This window comes from Pristiophorus japonicus, chromosome 1, assembly GCF_044704955.1.
Source record: "Pristiophorus japonicus isolate sPriJap1 chromosome 1, sPriJap1.hap1, whole genome shotgun sequence".
Classification (NCBI taxonomy): domain Eukaryota; kingdom Metazoa; phylum Chordata; class Chondrichthyes; family Pristiophoridae; genus Pristiophorus; species Pristiophorus japonicus.
In genome coordinates, this window is record NC_091977.1 from 181,562,510 (window position 1) to 181,580,428 (window position 17,919).

General features: G+C 44.2%; 1 protein-coding gene across 3 annotated transcripts in view; it reads right to left on the reverse strand.

The window, feature by feature from the left end:
- The window catches only part of LOC139267267 (ras GTPase-activating protein 1-like), a 237,031-nt gene that overhangs the window by 148,147 nt on the left and 70,965 nt on the right, over nt 1-17,919 (reverse strand). For all 3 annotated transcript variants that reach the window (XM_070885318.1, XM_070885309.1, XM_070885326.1), the window contains exons 2-3: nt 7,807-7,959; nt 6,364-6,499 (exon numbers count right to left, since the gene is read on the reverse strand). In XM_070885318.1, coding sequence (XP_070741419.1) covers nt 6,364-6,499; nt 7,807-7,959 — 289 coding nt within the window. The remainder of the gene's footprint in view (nt 1-6,363; nt 6,500-7,806; nt 7,960-17,919) is intronic.

Below are 17,919 nucleotides of genomic sequence, written 5' to 3' on the forward strand. Positions count from 1 at the left end.
AGTTTCTTCAGACTTTGAAGATGGGTCCTCAGCACCCCCATCTTCTCTAGAGCCCCCACACATAGCGTTACCATGGTCACCCTCATGTCAGCAGTCACGCTCGAGGGGTTCTGCTGCTGCACGACGTATTGGTCCCAACGTGGGCAGGGCCAGGGGTAGGAATAGTGGGAGGAGAAGGAGTGGGGTCAGGTCCAAGGATCGGGGGGGGGGGGGGGTGGGATTGGGGAGGAAAGGTGGCCGCAGGTAGAATCGTGGGAGGGTGCAGGAGTGGTTTGATTGTTGTTTATACTGTTGTTGTTAATGTTTTGTTTTGTAAAATTTTAAATCATAAGAATTATATTATTTACTACATTGTTAAAGTTTAATAGAAATTACAACTTTTATTTAAAACATTTATTCAACTAAACCATTCTTGTACTGTTTCTCACTCACTTTTGGGAAGAGGAACTATGACAACTTTTAGGAAACACTACATTAAATGTGTGATTGCCAGTGTCGCTCTTAACTGTACTGTTTAGGTCTTACTGTTTGCCACATCTTAAGTTTTTAATGCATCTATTAGAAACTAACCCAGCAGTGGGGGAAAAACATCCAAAATACAACAGAAAATGTGGAAAAACGCAATAGTCAATGAGAAAATATAGTTTATCATGCTTTGGATGTGTCCCCTTCACTGGAACTAAAAACTGAAAAATAAAGTTAAAAATTATTTTTCTTTCATAAGGTGATCATCTGCAGATTGTCATTTGTTAATTCTGCAGTGATTTAACAATTAGTTAAGGCTTCAACTCGTTTCCAATAACTCCCCCCACCCACCAATGCTCAAATAGCCCATCAACACTGACTATCTAGGCTTACATATCAGAATGTCCTCTTGGCTGAGGCAGTAGATGGTTCACTGTACCCGCGGGGTCATATGCCAGCAAGATTCAACATTTCCAGAACATAATTGGGGGGGGGGGGGGGGGGGGGAAGTGCATGGTAATAACTCATCTTTATTAGAGGTAGATTTTAAAAATGGAATAAAATTTAGTCAGTTGAACCCCTGCAAATTCGGGGGAAATATTTTGAAGCAATAGAATTTTACTGATTGAGACACCGATGTTTTCTAAATTGAGAGTGAATGGCAAGAGTTGAGAACCCTGCAAAAGCAAGGGAGGGTTTCTGTAAGATTTCAGGGTAATAATACATGTTTGAAAGCACTGCAAAATAAAACAAGAAACAGAAAACAATTTGAAGAAGCCTGAAATTTAAACCTCAGTTGCAATATTTTCAATGAGGCCTTGCTGACTGATTATCGTTTGTTTCTCATCAAATGTTCCCGTTTCTTCTTATCCTCCTTCAATATACATTGGGAGTGAAAGAGAAACTAAAAATGCAGCTATTTCCCCAGAGAAAAAAAAACAAAATGGAGGCATAACTCTGGGCCCAAGTAAGGTAAGTAGCTAAAAAAAAAAGGGCGGTTTCGATCCAGAGCGATAACAGGCAGTAAAGACAACATTTTTGCGGAAAGTTGCGCTGTAGGGGAATTTTGATCGATTTTTGGGTGGGAAACATGGACAGGCGATGTGCAGCAATGCCGGAGGCAATCATAGGCAGAAATTACCGCCGGCGATAATCGGGAGTAAAATTGGCGGCAATTTGCCTTTTTGGCAAAAATGGCCAGTAACTGGCCGATCCCAGGGGAAATTCTAGCCCCATGTCTCCTAAATCATAAAAGTGCAAATGGCAGAGGCAGAGCTAGAGGTGTCAAATTGTTTCTAAACAGACACAAAACACATCGAATTCAATCAATTTGAATTGACATCTCATCGCAATGAACATCTTTCACTCGCATGACTGATTACTAATTAGTGTCTTAGAAATCATGGAATTGAAAAATTCAGTGGAAGGACATGAACGGACACACCATCAAGACCAATTGAAGTACACCAAAATTTAAGTACACGGCAACAAAATTAATTACATAATGTCATTATGCATCAAACAAATTGGTATTTAAGGCAACAAATTACAATTTTCTTAAGTGTCAGTTGTCAGTCTATTTCAGAGGGGCACTATACTGAGCACATTACTGAAATTATTCTAAAAGTTTTGCTTGAAAAAGGAGGAATATTGACGGCTATAGGAAACATGCAGTAGAGTGGAATTAAATTCGGTGGATGTGGAGAAAAATAGCAGCGCATATTGATGACCTATTTCTGTAACATGTGACTTAACATTTTAGGATTCCATGAAATAAAGATATCTTGTACACAAAAACAGGGTACACAATGGTGGCGCGTTGATTTTCAAGCAAGTTTAAAATATAGATTAATTGCCTTGTAGGGTTATCTTTATTGATCTTGTATAGGTCCCTTCCATCCTCTGATGGTTTTACTTGAACAGCCACATCTCAAAACAAGAAAAAAATATACCTTTGAGACATGCGGTGCCATGGCAACAGGACTTGAATCACCAAGTGATAACCTCTTCAATTTCTACAAACAGACATTCTCACTCCTCTTACCTGATCCATGAAAAAACAGGAAGACAGAGATACCAAGCTTCACAAAGAAAAGGTAGGATCAGACAACGCCCACTGTCTAAGGCTGAAAACCCAACAATGTATTTAATCTTTTACTACATAGGATATACGACACAGAAACAGGCCATTCGGCCCAAACAGTCCATGTCCCACTCGAGTTTCCTCTCTTCTTTCCTCATCTAAATCTATCAGCATAACCCTTTATTCCCTTCTCCCTCATGCTTGTCTAGCCTCCCCTTAAATGCATCTATACTATTCACTTCAACCACTCCCTGTGGTAGTGAGTTCCACATTCTCACCTCTCTTTGTTCAGTGATGAAAACTGAGAGAAAAAGAGGAAAAGATCTGGGGAATGGAGTCCCTTGAATAGCAGCTGGAACTCTATATAGCTAGGAGGTTTTTCTCCAATTGAGAAACTGGGATGAAAGTCCAAAACCCAAATTTCTGAGGTTGAAATGAGTAGCTAAATCAGGAAATATCAATTAGGTGTTGCCAAGCTTGGATTTTACAAGTTTGTAAGCGAATGAAGCCTGAAGGAGTCAAGAGTTTCAAGGTCCTGGGAATTTCAACACCGTGGAATTGCAGCAAACAGATGGAGCATATAGGGCAACATATTTGTAACTTAAAAATAAATTTGGAGGAGCACTGATGATAAAAGATGCAACAAAGGTTGTAGAAAAACTGAGGTCAGTGGATTGTTGTGGGAGACGGGTCACATATCAGACAAGCATTTTCGTATATCCAGTTCATGACCACAAAGGGCATTAGAAGATCCTCCACAGATACAGTCGTAGTATTCAGGTTTGAACAAACAGAGGTAGTAGTTGTTGAGGAGAAAATATTAGTTTGGTATAAAGAGGAAAGCCAACTTGTTGAAGGTAGCAGGAAAAGTGGAGATGTGAGAATTCATTTGAAATGTAGGTTGAGTCATAGAGGAGAGCTAATGTCTTTTGCAAGTCCAACCAGAAGCAATTAAGAAATTCTGAAAAACTTGTAGAAACCAGATTTTCATTGCCCCAAAGGGCATGCTGGAGACTAACATGTAGGAATTCAGCTTTTGCAATGCGAGAAGAGGTTGTATACAATGAGGGCATGTGATCTTAAGGTTGTTGATGAATGTAGAGAGGCATTATCAGCAGAGTTGATAGCCTTGGGTGAAAAATAGAAATAGTCACCAATACAGAGAACAACTAGAGGGAGAACCCCAAGTTGATGGAATGAGACAGCTGATGAGGCAACAATTCAGATGATAGGATTTGAAAGGAAACTAAATAAACACAATCCTAACTCTAGTAGCAAACCATGTGGGGGTGAGTGCATTGCATAGCTCCAATAGCCTTTCTATAAAGCCACTTCATTACCCTAAAGCCAAATTAAACAAGGTCATTCCACTACCTGGCTTTTGTTAACTTCGGCTTCTGAGAAAAATTATCAAGGGCTGTTTTCTACGAAACAAACTTAAAGTTACAAGAATGGGTAACGTAAAGGAAAGGCATTAGATTCCTGGATTCATTACCTAAAATGAGAATCATGATGGATCACCATAAAATGGCAATAACTGCAACATGTACACTAATAAAACTTGGCTTCAACTCCTAAAGCTAGCTTTTATGAATTCCCACCTGCCATAGACACTTGCTTGAGTTCAGTGGTGTCAGTTGCCCCTTTAAGCAGTCTTTCATGAGAGTTGATGCTCACTATATCTACTTATACAATAGCATAACCTGGAGATGGCATCTCCTTATGATCTGGAGCAGACACTTGTGCCTTTTGCTCGTGGGTTTCGTCAATCTCTCCAAATATGGATCATATTATCACTAGATGAGGTGCAGTTTGGTTTGAATCTAAACTGCTTTATTCCACAGTAATGTAAAACATACAAAGCAATAGGTATGAACAGTTACTTAGTTCAATCGATATAAACGTATGTGCAAGTAATGATACTAAATAAAGAACATGCAGCACTACTCCGTTTAAATGATAGCCGCCGAGTATGACTAACCGGCTTTTGAACTTATCAGGTGACAGATGAGACAGACGCAAACAATGGGAATGAAAAGGGCAGCGATAAAAATAAATTTCAACTTGCCACCAGGGCTCTGCAACCCTTTTGCTGCTCTACTACCATACAAGCCTTTTCTATGATACTATCATGGAGACCCCTCAACTTCCATTGGCAGTCTTCCCAATTCTCATGAAGGGTTACACCAAAAGATGTCTCCGCTCCACTGATGCTGACTGATCTACAATATGGTTCCAGCAATTTCTGTTTTTTTGTTTCTAAACTTGTGGGTTTTATTCAGAAAATTTGTGCATTTTAAAACAATTTACTTTGCTTAGTTTTTGTGCAGTAAATCTGCCACTGGACACTTGGCTGTCTCACCAGAATGTTCACCTTCCTAGGTGAGACAGGTGACATTAAGTGGCAGTTAACTGTCTTGTAGTAATAGGTAATCAATATTTGTTATACCAATACCTGATGGTCTGAATTAGAATGGTGTTAGTTGATGCCAATCTTCCAATTCCCACTGATCTTCAACTCATTAATGCCCAGATGGCACACACTGCTTATTTACCTGCTAAATAGAACTGAGAACCAAGAAGCCAATTGGTTAAGGTGATCAATGAGATTGTGATCCCCAAGAATTTTACACCATGCACACTTCAGTAACCGGTGAAACAAAAAACTGCAGATGCTTTAAATCTGAAACAGAGAAAATGCTGGAAACACTCAGCAAATCAGGGAGCACCTGTAAAGAAAGGAAAACATTAATGTTTCAGACATAGCCCTTTCATCATGCTATCAGACTCAAGTCCCCCACAGGCCTGTCATGCTCCTGGACTTCAACATAGTTTCCAATCCAACTCCAGCACCAGATTGCTACTCCCTCCAAGTCCCCTGCGCACACCTTCCCACACACTAACTTCAGACCCCAGCTCTCCCCAACTCCTGTCAGTCAGAGATAGATATACTGTAGAGAGAGAAACAAAGACAAAGAAGAAAGTAAAGAAAATTCAATAAGTCTCCAACAATAATGAAACTCTGAAGGAATGAGACTCCACACTTGTAAAAGTTAATTTTTCAGTGCCAGAGAGGATGTTTGGTGGTAATTAAGAATTATCACGTCGTTAAAAATTTACTTACACTGCAATGGACAAGCCCCAACTTTTTCTTGCAAGTTTAGTGAGTATCTATCATGCAAGTACAGCAGCTTCACGTCATTCCATGTATTTCAATGTCGCATCTCTCGGCGAGATACTGGTACAGTGTTGCTTCTGGAGCAGCACGGCAACCTGGTCAGCAGCTTGCAGATTTCCAAGTATAACTGCACATGTGCAGTTACTGGGAGTTTTGTCCGATTTACATTTTAACAATGGTGAGCGCCATTAGCCTCACCAATATTTCTACAGCAAAATGCGTCCTAATATTAAAAAAGGTAAGTTCAAAAAGAAACTCTACATGTATATTGATCTTATAAGTTAATACCCAATACTCTCCAACCTCTCAGCACCAGAGGACTAAGTTGTATGTTGTCACCATTTGGGATCACCATTACAGAAAATCTCCTCTAACACAATTCCTTTCCATTGCTGCATAGTTCTGTTGAATCTGGGTTGAAAAATTGAGACAGACGAGAAAGAGAAAGGGGTGGAAGAGAGCGAGAGAGCAAACAGGGGGTAAAAGAGAGCCCGCGCACACCTGCAACAAAGAGGAGGAGGAAAGTGAGCAAGGTTCAGTGTAACGATAGTCTTTTATCACCCTGCTTTTCATTTGTTATATTAGTATTTACATAGGTAAAACATTAACATTTCTAAATTATAATTTATACACTGACCTCTGGAGGTGCTACTGGAAACAGAAGCTTCTCTCCTTTTAGTAAGCAGGACACATGACTGTAGTAACCAATTAGATCTGAAAGCGAGGAAAATCGTCGTCCACCAATATAATAATCACCACACATCGCAATGATCCTAGAATGGCCACAACAATGTATTCTGAGTTATAAGGTTATAAAGCTTTTTTAATAATTTCATTCATGTAATTGGCAAATGTAACTATGCTGTCCAATTCGCCTAATTTAATAAGTGTGTTAAGACAGTATGCCTGGCATCGACAAAAGCTAATAGCAGTCGTGGAACAGGTAGAGTGGCCTTTAACAGAACCATTAGATTTCCTCCCCGAGATAGTTGCAAGGAAATTAAACGTTTGGACATTTCAGTTGATTAAGCAAGTTGGACTCCCATTCCTCAGTCTCCAAGCTACAGTACAAGCCTTTGCTTCAAGATATCTAAAGTGCCTTTAAGAGAGGCAAAAAGGCTGATGACAAAATGCAGCAATTTCAACTTTCTACAGCGGCACAAAAATTCTGAAACTGCTATTCACAGACCTCCTCGATCCACCTGAAAAGCACCTGGTGGCATATGTCCACCATCGAATTATATACGGAGTCAATATGCACTAAATGGTAAGTGATCTACCAATTAGAAGTTCCTAACTTAAGGTGATCCAAGACAGAGACATTACAATTAATGCTACAGAGCCACATATTGCACCCTAAGGAGCCAACACTGACACTGGTTCACATCCCAAGTTTAATGAAAAATACCGTGCAACATTAGCCAAAGAATAAAAAAATGTAGAAGTTTACATAACAAGGAGCTCCCCGATTCTGTGGATAAACACTTTAGTTGGTGTGGCACTGAAGGAGACCTACAAAATAAAAATAAATTTGCATCTTCACTTGTGTTACCTGACCGCCTTCACAAATGAAGTACCCTGTATTGCATTCAACAACTTCCTCTTCAGCATACTTTATTTCTTTGTTCAAGTGCTTTGTTTTAAGTGCCATGCCAAATTATTACATAAGAACCGGTAGGATGTTACAACTTCGATAAAAATTATGGGTCAATTAAAAATAAACAATTTCAAATAATTAACCTTCTCAAAACTGGTGAAAATAAGAACTAATCTAACAAACAGGTCCTTGACCTCTTAGAGGGTGGGGATAAGCAGGCGCTGCTGACTTTAAAAAAAAAAGAGATTCCCCTAAATCTGGGCAGTGTGCAAATAATAAAGAAATATGTTAATTTCATGAAGCTTGGCAATACATTACTTTCCACCCTGTTAAGGAACAGCAGCACTCCAGCCAAATTATTTATAATTGGCATTTTCAAGAAAGTATGTTCAAATCGCCCCGCCTGTCTGTCCGCATTCGTCCCCTCCCCCCCCCCCCCACCCGCATTAAATATCACTAGATGCAAAATGTTAAGTTTATCACCTGAAATGATTGACCACGCCTGTTTTACTTAGAAACGAAAGCACAAATGAACCCGGTCTTCGATCACTCTCTCTGATGAGATAGCTTCCGGATCGGCCTGCCTGACAAAGCCGCTCTTCAGCAATTGTACGATCCAATTTTCCATGATACCACCTGAAAAAGTAAAATGAGTAACGCATTTATACTGCACCACAAACTACAGGCAACAAAATTATTAGTATGTCAGCTCAAAATGTAAGTAACAGTTGAAGATTTTTGTTTAAGAATAAATTTGAAGCCTTCTATGATCAGGAAAACACATAACTTGCGACACGATGCATTTCAGTGCAGATTTTTTTTTCCATTTCATTTTGGGTGTAACAGATGTTTCTTCCTATGATAGGTTTATAACCCAACACAGATGTCACTGGAATATCACACTGGACATGAACAAAGTACAGGTATGGTAATTGCTTCTGCATGTGCTCATCACTACAGAAAATCTGATATACTTTTACATAACCCATCCGTCCTCCAGGGTTAAACCGATCAGTTTCTTTCAAAGACATTAATCTTCCACATAAAATACGACTAAACAGGAAAATTAATTTGCAACATATCTTCAATAGCTCTAATCCACATTAGATTGGGAAGCTAAACTTCTAACATTTCATTCTTCAACTTCCACACACAAAGTACACAAAAAATAATACACAAACTGCTTGGACTGGCTTTTTAGGCTTTCGGGGTTAAACGGTACATTAAATTTACCGTTTTCGCCATGCTACCATTTTTAGCCCGAACTTTCTGCCTTTACGGGGCGCATCAGTAAGGGAGGCGTTGCACAAGCATTCATGGTGCAAACCACGAGTTTCGGCAACTTAAGTCCGGGGCCGGGAGTGCTGCAGGAGAGGCCTTGGGGGGGGGGGGGGGGGGGGGGGGGGGGAAAAGGAGGAAAAAAAAAATTCCCCAAAACATTTACAAGATCCTTATCTATCGAGTCGCTGCAAAAAAATTATAATAAATAAAAACTTTAACTTACCTTTTTGCAGATTTTTATACTTACTGCTGCTGGCAGGGCTGCACAGACATGTTTGACCTGTCGCTATTCTGGGTGCAGCGTACGGGTCGAGAGAGAGTGCTGAAACTCAGATGCAAACGCAATCCGCGTCGTTGCACGTCGGCGCATCTCTCCCAGGTGGTACTTGGAAGCGCTGCCGGAAACAGGTAACATAGGAACAGGTACCAGAGGATCTTGCCCGGGCTTTCAGCGGGGAGGGTCAAATCGTGACGAAAACCCGGTTGCAAACCTCACGAAAATCCAGCCCCTTGACTTACTTCTTTGAGAAAGTGACAACCCCAAGTAGATTGTGGCAAGCCCTATATTGTAGTGTACCTCAAGGTTTGATAAAGTTCGACACAAAAGGCGATTAAACTTAAAGCTGTGCGGATTTAGCATAAAACCTGTGAATGGGTAGAAAACGAGTGCATATTACAACAACAACTTGTATTTATATAGCACCTTTAATGTAGTGAAACATCCCAAGGTGCTTCACAGAAGTATTATAAGACAAAAAAATTGACACCGAGCCGCACAAGTAGAAATTAGCGCAGGAGAGAGAGGAGAGGAGAGATGAGATTTAGAGGAGTTCCAGAGCTTAGGGCCTTGGCAACAGAAGGCACGGCCACCAACGGTTGAGTGATTATAATCAGGGATGCTTGAGAGGGCAGAATTAGAGGAGCGCACACATCTCGGGGAGTTGCGGAGCTAGAGGGAATTATAGATGTAGGAAGGGGCGAGGCCATGAGGGGATTTGAAAATAAGGATGAGAATTTTGAAATCAAGGCATTGCTTAACTGGAAGGAAGCCAAAGTAGGTCAGCGAGCACAGGGGTGATGGAGGCTAGAATACAGGAGGACAGCCAGGAGCGTGTTGAAAGAGTCAAGTCTAGAGGTAACAAAGGCATGGATGAGGGTTTCAGCAACGGATGAGCTGAGGCAAGGGCATAGAAACATAGAAACAAAGAAAATAGGTGCAGGAGTAGGCCATTCTGCCTTTCGAGCCTGCATCACCATTCAATAAAATCATGGTTGATCATTCACCTCAGTACCCCTTTCCTGCTTTCTCTCCATACCCTTTGATCCCTTTAGCCGTAAGGGCCATATCGAACTCCCTCTTGAATATATCCTATGAACTTGCATCAACAACTCTCTGCGGGAGGGAATTCCACAGGTTAACAACTCTGAGTGAAGAAGTCATCCTCATCTCAGTCCTAAATGGCTTACCCCTTATCCTTAAGACTGTGTCCGCTGGTTCTGGACTTCCCCAACATCGGGAATCTTCTTCCTGCATCTAACCTGTCCAGTCCAGTCAGAATTTTGTACGTTTCTATGAGATCCCCTCTCATCCTTCTAAACTCCAGTGAATACAGGCCCAGTCAATCCAGTCTCTCCTCATATGTCAGTCCTGCCATCCCGGGAATCAGTCTGGTGAACCTTTGCTGCACTCCCTCAATAGCAAGAATGTCCTTCCTCAGATTAGGAGACCAAAACTGTACACAATATTCCAGGTGAGGCCTCTCCATGCCCTGTACAACTGCAGTAAGACCTCTCTGCTCCTATACTCAAATCCCCTAGCTATGAAGGCCAACATACCATTTGCCTTCTTCACCGTCTACTGTACCTGCATGCCAACTTTGAATGACTGATGTACCATGACACCCAGGTCTCGTTGCACCTCCCCTTTTCCTAATCTGCTGCCATTCAGATAATATTCTGTCTTCATGTTTTTGCCACCAAAGTGGATAACCTCACATTTATCCACATTATACTGCATCTGCCATGCATTTGCGCACTCACCTAACCTGTCCAAGTCACCCTTGCAGCCTCTTAACGTCCTCCTCACAGCTCACACCGCCACCCAGCTTAGTGGCATCTGCAAACTTGGAGATATTACATTCAATTCCTTCATCTAAATCATGAATGTATAATGTAAATAGCTGGGGTCCCAGCATTGAGCCCTGCGGCACCCCACTAGTCACTGCCTGCCATTCTGAAAAAGACCCGTTTATCCCAACTCTCTGCTTCCTGTCTGCCAACCAGTTCTCTATCCACGTCAGTACATTACCCCCAATACCATGTGCTTTAATTTTGCACACCAATCTCTTGTGTGGGACCTTGTCAAAAGCCTTTTGAAAGTCCAAATACACCATATTCACTGGTTATCCCTTGTCCACTCTAGAAGTTACATCCTCAAAAAAATTGCAGAAGATTTGTCAAGCATGATTTCCCTTTCATAAATCCATGCTGACTTGGACCGAACCGGTTACTGCTTTCCAAATGTGCTGCTATTTCATCTTTAATAATTGATTCCAACATTTTCCTCACTACTGATGTCAGGCTAACCGGTCTATAATTCCCCATTTTCTCTCTCCCTCCTTTTTTAAAAAGTGGTGTTACATTAGCTACCCTCCAGTCCATAGAAACAGATCCAGAGTCTATAGAATGTTAGAAAATGATCACCAATGCATCCACTATTTCTAGGGCCACTTCCTTAAGTACTCTGGGATGCAGACTATCAGGCCCTGGGGATTTATCAGCCTTCAATTTCCCTGACACAATTTCCCACCGAATGAAGATTTCCTTCCGTTCCTCCTTCTCACGAGACCCTCGGTCCCCTAGTATTTCTGGAAGGTTATTTGTGTCTTCCTTCGTGAAGACAGAACCAAAGTATTTGTTCAACTGGTCTGCCATTTCTTTGCTCCCCATTATAAATTCACCTGAATCTGACTGCAAGGGACCTACGTTTGTCTTCACCAATCTTTTTCTCTTCACATATCTGTAGAAGCTTTTGCAGTCAGTTGTTATGTTCCCAGCAAGCTTCCTCTCATACTCTATTTTCCCCCTCCTAATTAAACCCTTTGTCCTCCTCTGAATTCTAAATTTCTCCCAATCCTCAGGTTTGCTGCTTTTTCTGGCCAATTTATATGCCTCTTCCTTGGATTTAACACTATCCTTAATTTCCCTTCTTAGCCACGGTTGAGCCACCTTCCCCGTTTTATTTTTACTCCAGACAGGGATGTACAATTGTTGAAGTTCATCCATGTGATCTTTAAATGTTTGCCATTGCCTATCCACCATCAACCCTTTAAGTATCATTCACCAGTCTATTCTAGCCAATTCACGTCTCATACCATCGAAGTTACCTTTCCTTAAGTTCAGGACCCAAGTCTCTGAATTAACTGTGTCACTCTCCATCTTAATAAAGAATTCTACCATATTATGGTCACTCTTCCCCAAGGGGCCTTGCACAAGATTGCTTATTAGCCCTTTCTCATTAGACAACACCTAGTCTAGGATGGCCAGCCCTCTAGTTGGTTCCTCGACATACTGGTCTAGAAAACCATCCCTAATACACTCCAGGAAATCCTCCTCCACCGTATTGCTACCAGTTTGGTTAGCCCAATCTATATGTAGATTAAAGTTGCCCATGATAACTGCTGTATCTTTATTGCACGCATCCCTAATTTCTTGTTTGATGCTGTCCCCAAACTCACTACTACTATTTGGTGGTCTGTACACAACTCCCACTAGCGTTTTCTGCCCTTTGGTATTCCGCATCGCCACCCATACCGATTCCACATCATCCAAGCTAATGTCCTTCCTTACAATTGCGTTAATTTCCTCTTTAACCAGCAACACTACCCCACCTCCTTTTCCTTTCTGTCTATCCTTCCCGAATGTTGAATTCCCAGCCTTGGTCACCTGGAGCCATGTCTCTGTGATGCCAATTATATCATATTCGTTAATTGCTGCCTATGCAGTTAATTCGTCCACCTTATTACGAATACTGCTCGCACTGAGGCACAGAGCCTTCAGGCTCGTCTTTTCAAACACACTTTGCCCCTTTAGAATTTTCCTGCAATGTGGCCCTTTTTGATTTTTACCTTGGGTTTCTCTACCCTCCATTTTTACTTTTCTTCTTTCTATCTTTTGACCTGCCCCCATTCTACTTCCCTCTGTCTCCCTGCATAGGTTCCCATCCCCCTGCCATATTAGTTTAACCCCTCCCCAACAACACTAGCAAACACTCCCCCTAGGACATCAGTTCTGGTCCTGCCCAGGTGCAGACCGTCTGGTTTGTACTGGTCCCACCTCCCCCAGAACCGATTCCAATGTTCCAGGAATTTGAATGCCTCCCTTCAATGCAGGGAGACAGAGGGAGACAAAAGGGAGGCAGAGGCAGGAGACGGAGGGGAGATGGGGGGGGGGGGGGGTGGGGGGCGGAGAGGCCCGGGGCGGGGAACAGGAAGGGCCACTGTGCGGCAGAATTCTAAAAGGACAAAGGGTGTTAAAAAAACAAGCCTGAAGGCTTTGTGTCTTAATGCAAGGAGTATCCGCAATAAGGTGGATGAATTAACTGTGCAAATAGATGTTAACAAATATGATGTGATTGGGATTACGGAGACGTGGCTCCAGGATGATCAGGGCTGGGAACTCAAACATCCAGGGGTATTCAACATTCAGGAAGGATTGAATAAAAGGAAAAGGAGGTGGGGTAGCATTGCTGGTTAAAGAGGAGATTAATGCAATAGTTAGGAAAGACATTAAGCTTGGATGATGTGGAATCTATATGGGTAGAGCTGCAGAACACCAAAGGGCAAAAAACGTTAGTGGGAGTTGTGTACAGACCTCCAAACAGTAGTAGTGATGTTGGGGAGGGCATCAAACAGGAAATTAGGGGTGCATGCAATAAAGGTGCAGCAGTTATAATGGGTGACTTTAATATGCACATAGATTGGGCTAGTCAAATTGGAAGCAATACGGTGGAGGAGGATTTCCTGGAGTGCATAAGGGATGGTTTTCTAGACCAATATGTCGAGGAACCAACTAGGGGGGGAGGCCATCTTAGACTGGGTGTTGTGTAATGAGAGAGGACTAATTAGCAATCTCATTGTGCGAGGCCCCTTGGGGAAGAGTGACCATAATATGGTGGAATTCTGCATTAGGATGGAGAATGATACAGTTAATTCAGAGACCATGGTCCAGAACTTAAAGAAGGGTAACTTTGAAGGTATGAGGCGTGAATTGGCTAGGATAGATTGGCGAATGATACTTAAGGGGTTGACTGTGGATGGGCAATGGCAGACATTTAGAGACCGCATGGATGAATTACAACAATTGTACATTCCTGTCTGGCGTAAAAATAAAAAAGGGAAGGTGGCTCAACCGTGGCTATCTAGGGAAATCAGGGATAGCATTAAAGCCAAGGAAGTGGCATACAAATTGGCCAGAAATAGCAGCGAACCTGGGGACTGGGAGAAATTTAGAACTCAGCAGAGGAGGACAAAGGGTTTGATTAGGGCAGGGAAAATGGAGTACGAGAAGAAACTTGCAGGGAACATTAAGGCAGATTGCAAAAGTTTCTATAGATATGTAAAGAGAAAAAGGTTAGTAAAGACAAACGTAGGTCCCCTGCAGTCAGAATCAGGGGAAAGTCATAACGGGGAACAAAGAAATGGCAGACCAATTGAACAAGTACTTTGGTTCAGTATTCACTAAGGAGGACACAAACAACCTTAAAGGGGTCAGAGGGTCTAGTAGGGAGGAGGAACTGAGGGAAATCTTTATTAGACAGGAAATTGTGTTGGGGAAATTGATGGGATTGAAGGCCGATAAATCCCCAGGGCCTGATGGACTGCATCCCAGAGTACTTAAGGAGGTGGCCTTGGAAATAGCGGGTGCATTGACAGTCATTTTCCAACATTCCATTGACTCTGGATCAGTTCCTGTCGAGTAGAGGGTAGCCAATGTAACCCAACTTTTTAAAAAAGGAGGGAGAGAAAACAGGGAATTATAGACCGGTCAGCCTGACCTCAGTAGTGGGTAAAATGATGGAATCAATTATTAAGGATGTCATAGCAGTGCATTTGGAAAATGGTGACATGATAGGTCCAAGTCAGCATGGATTTGTGAAGGGGAAATCATGCTCGACAAATCTTCTGGAATTTTTTGAGGATGTTTCCAGTAAAGTGGACAAAGGAGAACCAGTTGATGTGGTATATTTAGACTTTCAGAAGGCTTTCGACAAGGTCCCACACAAGAGATTAATGTGCAAAGTTAAAGCACATGGGATTGGGGGTAGTGTGCTGACGTGGATTGAGAACTGGTTGTCAGACAGGAAGCAAAGAGTAGGAGTAAATGGGTACTTTTCAGAATGGCAGGCAGTGACTAGTGGGGTACCGCAAGGTTCTGTGCTGGGGCCCCAGCTGTTTACATTGTACATTAATGATTTAGACGAGGGGATTAAATGTAGTATCTCCAAATTTGCGGATGACACTAAGTTGGGTGGCAGTGTGAGCTGCGAGGAGGATGCTATGAGGCTGCAGAGTGACTTGGATAGGTTAGGTGAGTGGGCAAATGCATGGCAGATGAAGTATAATGTGGATAAGTGTGAGGTTATCCACTTTGGTGATAAAAACAGAGAGACAGACTATTATCTGAATGGTGACAGATTAGGAAAAGGGAAGGTGCAACGAGATCTGGGTGTCATGGTACATCAGTCATTGAAGGTTGGCATGCAGGTACAGCAGGCAGTTAAGAAAGCAAATGGCATAGAAACATAGAAAATAGGTGCAGGAGTAGGCCATTCGGCCCTTCTAGCCTGCACCGCCATTCAATGAGTTCATGGCTGAACATTCAACTTCAGTACCCCATTCCTGCTTTCTCGCCATACCCCTTTTTTTTTTCTCAGCATCGTGGATGCTCCAGAGTGAATCCACCTTCAGCTCCAACTCCGCAACGCGGACCGTCAGTAGCCGGAGGTGGACACACTTCCCGCACATGTAGTCGTCAGGGACACTGGTGTTGTCCCCGTGTTCCCACATGGTACAGGAGGAGCATATCACGTGACCGAGCTGTCCTGCCATGACTTAACCCTTAGATACACTTAAATTGCCGACAACAATGTTAAAAGTTACTGACTAATAAAGAAAAAGAAAAACTACTCACCAATCAGCAGCCAATCACTTACCACGTTGGCTGTGACGTCACCTTTTGATTTCTTTCTACTTCTTTTTTGACTTCTCAGCTGGAGCTGCACCGGTACACCTCTCTCGACTCCCGCCTCTCTCGAAGCTCCCCGGACTGCTGAGCCTTTTATAGGCCGCTGCCTCTCTCGACTCCCGCCTCTCTCGACGCTCCCCGGACTGCTGAGCCTTTTATAGGCCGCTGCCTCTCTCGACTCCCGCCTCTCTCGACTCTCCCCGGACTGCTGAGCCTTTTATAGGCCGCTGCCTCTCTCGACTCCCTCCTCTCTCGACGCTCCCCGGACTGCTGAGCCTTTTATAGGCCGCTGCCTCTCTCGACTCCCACCTCTCTCGACTCTCCCCGGACTGCTGAGCCTTTTATAGGCCGCTGCCTCTCTCGACTCCCACCTCTCTCGACGCTCCCCGGACTGCTGAGTCTTTTATAGGCCGCTGCCTCTCTCGACTCTCCCCGGACTGCTGAGACTTTTATAGGCCGCTGCCTCTCTCGACGCTCCCCGGACTGCTGAGTCTTTTATAGGCCGCTGCCTCTCTCGACGCTCCCGGACTGCTGAGCCTTTTATAGGCCGCTGCCTCTCTCGACTCCCGCCTCTCTCGACGCTCCCCGGACTGCTGAGCCTTTTATAGGCCGCTGCCTCTCTCGACTCCCGCCTCTCTCGACGCTCCCCGGACTGCTGAGCCTTTTATAGGCCGCTGCCTCTCTCGACTCCCGCCTCTCTCGACGCTCCCCGGACTGCTGAGCCTTTTATAGGCCGCTGCCTCTCTCGACTCCCGCCTCTCTCGACTCTCCCCGGACTGCTGAGCCTTTTATAGGCCGCTGCCTCTCTCGACTCCCGCCTCTCTCGACGCTCCCCGGACTGCTGAGCCTTTTATAGGCCGCTGCCTCTCTCGACTCCCACCTCTCTCGACGCTCCCCGGACTGCTGAGTCTTTTATAGGCCGCTGCCTCTCTCGACTCTCCCCGGACTGCTGAGACTTTTATAGGCCGCTGCCTCTCTCGACGCTCCCCGGACTGCTGAGTCTTTTATAGGCCGCTGCCTCTCTCGACGCTCCCGGACTGCTGAGCCTTTTATAGGCCGCTGCCTCTCTCGACTCCCGCCTCTCTCGACGCTCCCCGGACTGCTGAGCCTTTTATAGGCCGCTGCCTCTCTCGACGCTCCCCGGACTGCTGAGTCTTTTATAGGCCGCTGCCTCTCTCGACGCTCCCGGACTGCTGAGCCTTTTATAGGCCGCTGCCTCTCTCGACTCCCGCCTCTCTCGACGCTCCCCGGACTGCTGAGCCTTTTATAGGCCGCTGCCTCTCTCGACTCCCGCCTCTCTCGACTCTCCCCGGACTGCTGAGCCTTTTATAGGCCGCTGCCTCTCTCGACTCCCTCCTCTCTCGACGCTCCCCGGACTGCTGAGCCTTTTATAGGCCGCTGCCTCTCTCGACTCTCCCCGGACTGCTGAGACTTTTATAGGCCGCTGCCTCTCTCGACGCTCCCCGGACTGCTGAGTCTTTTATAGGCCGCTGCCTCTCTCGACGCTCCCGGACTGCTGAGCCTTTTATAGGCCGCTGCCTCTCTCGACTCCCACCTCTCTCGACGCTCCCCGGACTGCTGAGTCTTTTATAGGCCGCTGCCTCTCTCGACTCCCGCCTCTCTCGACGCTCCCCGGACTGCTGAGCCTTTTATAGGTATGTTGGCCTTCATAGCGAGGGGATTTGAGTACAGGGGCAGGGAGGTGTTGCTACAGTTGTACAGGGCCTTGGTGAGGCCACACCTGGAGTATTGTGTACAATTTTGGTCTCCTAACTTGAGGAAGGACATTCTTGCTATTGAGGGAGTGCAGCGAAGATTCACCAGACTGATTCCCGGGATGGTGGGACTGACCTATCAAGAAAGACTGGATCAACTGGGCTTGTATTCACTGGAGTTCAGAAGAATGAGAGGGGACCTCATAGAAAAGTTTAAAATTCTGACGGGTTTAGACAGGTTAGATGCAGGAAGAATGTTCCCAATGTTGGGGAAGTCCAGAACCAGGGGTCACAGTCTAAGGATAAGGGGTAAGCCATCTAGGACCGAGATGAGGAGAGACTTCTTCACCCAGAG